The sequence below is a fragment of the Oncorhynchus mykiss genome, chromosome 26 (genome assembly GCF_057628025.1).
Source record: "Oncorhynchus mykiss isolate SJ-2025 chromosome 26, ASM5762802v1, whole genome shotgun sequence".
NCBI classification, from domain to species: Eukaryota; Metazoa; Chordata; class Actinopteri; order Salmoniformes; family Salmonidae; genus Oncorhynchus; species Oncorhynchus mykiss.
This window is the reverse complement of record NC_143047.1, coordinates 23,017,510-23,019,637: the sequence shown is the minus strand read 5'-3', so window position 1 is coordinate 23,019,637 and position 2,128 is coordinate 23,017,510. Positions and strand designations below refer to the sequence as shown.

The window sequence follows — 2,128 nt, the reverse complement described above, 5'->3', positions numbered from 1 at the left end:
GCACTGAAAGTAAAGGGGCTGAATAATTTTGCACGCCCATTTTGATTTGTTAAAAAAGTTGGAAATATCCAATAAATGTCGTTCCACTTCATGATTGTGTCCCACTTGTTGTTGATTCTTCACAAAAAAATACAGTTTTATATCTTTATGTTTGAAGCCTGAAATGTGGCAAAAGGTTGCAAAGTTCAAGGGGGCCGAATACTTTCGCAAGGCACTGTAACTGGCCCATTTAAAAACAACTGGACAATGTGCAAAATCATATTCGTGAAATGAAGTTTAAACATGCCCAGTCACTCAGACCAAGGCCTGTTGCTTAATATAGTATGCCAACTGTGTATTTATGTGAGGTTATTGACACCTGTTGCTTAAAGTGAACAATACAAGAACACTGCACTGAAAAATATGTGGAGACAGTTTGGTAAATGTCAGTGACTTAAAAATGTTCTTGTTTTTTCTTCCATTTTCTTGTTTTTAAGGGAACTGAAGTCATTGCTCCAGATGGTTGCTGCCATGGCTGTGAGTGTCTTTTTAACACCATCCTTTTTGATAGACATTTGTAAATCATTCTTGCCCTTTATCAGGCATTGGGGAAAGTGTTTTAGCTATTGCCATGGTCCTCAGGATGATTAACGTTAATTCATTTGAAAATGTCACTTTTGTGTGCAGGTATTCCAATAACTAAGCCATGCAACGTGACAAAGAGCAAAGTGTACCTGGACAGCAATGGCTGCAAGTCTGCAAACACGGTGGAAGTGACAACATGCAGTGGATCCTGTGTCACCTACGCCATGTGAGTATTTTGATCATTCCTGAAATATTTCAGGAACACTAACACATTATTCCTCCCAATTAAACAGAATTCGGCTGCCTGTCTAAATGCAAACTACAAATTATATTTTCAGTAATATGTTATGTTACAATTGCTGTGTTTACAAAGGCAGCCCAATTCTGATATTTTTCCCAATTATTGGCAAAAGAGCTCATCTGATTGGTCAAAAGATCAGAATTAGGTAGCCTGTGTAAACGCAGCCAATGTTATATAATTACAACTGCTACAATCATTACTTCCACATAATGACATCATCTCTCCTTTCTGTTTTCAGGTATTCTCTTGAGGCCAACATGATGGAGCGCTCTTGTACCTGCTGTCGGGAAGAATCCACCACCAAGAAGGAAGTGGAGATGATCTGCCCAGACGGGTCAAAGTTCAACCACCCCTACATTCACATCAATAAATGTGGCTGCCAGAGGACAGAGTGCGTGACCCCGGAGGAAACCCAGGTCACAAGGTCACGACGCAGGAGAAGATGAATGACTCTCCACTACCATCCCTTTACTGCTTAGATTAGTTTTCTATTTATGTTCAACACGTTCCTGCAAAGTAATCTGCTAAAAGTAGGAGAAATCATTTCAGCTTCTTATTCAATTTTTATTTTATTTTAGCCATTCAAAACAATTAAATAAAGTTGGCAATAGGCTGTGCATATATACCGTGTTCTTGTTTTCGTTCCTTTTGATACTCTATTGAGAAATATTTGATTGCAGACACCCAGTTCAACAATGGCCTATCCTCTTCCAGATAAACAGCCACAATTCAAAGTGTCAAACACTTATTTCAATTTGAGATGGTGTTAGGTTAGAGAAACGGATCAGTAATCAGAAGGTTGCTGGTTTCAGATCCCTGGCACCACTTCCTACTGTTGTTCTTGAGCAACACACTTAGTTAACATCTACATATCTCCAGGGGCAGCACTGAGCCTGACACTGTGCTCCTCCCTATACAGTACTAAAGACACATTTTCCACTTTGATGGACAAATAAAGTAATCAAATATTTGTCCTAACTCATCTATCATATTAAATACTATACAAAATAGTATACAAAATAGAAACTGTATTGTCCGGGCAATAATTGTCCTTCGGCTTCACCGAAAATGAAAATCAGATAATTTCATTTTAACTGTACCAAGTGAACAAAGTACAAAATGGACAAAATGCAAAGGGAAATACATGGGGCTTGTGTGATTATATAAAACAAAGGGAAATACATGGGGCTTGTGTGATTATATAAAACAAATGGAAATACATGGGGCTTGTGTGATTATATAAAACAAATGGAAATACATGGG

The 2,128-nt window shown here is 38.1% G+C and overlaps 1 protein-coding gene across 1 annotated transcript; it reads left to right on the top strand.

Annotated features, from left to right (window-relative positions):
* The first annotated feature begins 632 nt into the window (after nucleotides 1–632).
* Nucleotides 633–1,488, top strand: LOC118944400 (intestinal mucin-like protein). The gene is made up of 2 exons (XM_036963263.2): nucleotides 633–790; nucleotides 1,104–1,488. Exons 1-2 carry the CDS (start codon nucleotides 648–650, stop codon nucleotides 1,309–1,311), a joined length of 351 nt encoding a protein of 116 aa, XP_036819158.2. The 5' UTR covers nucleotides 633–647; the 3' UTR covers nucleotides 1,312–1,488.
* The last annotated feature ends 640 nt before the right edge of the window (nucleotides 1,489–2,128 follow it).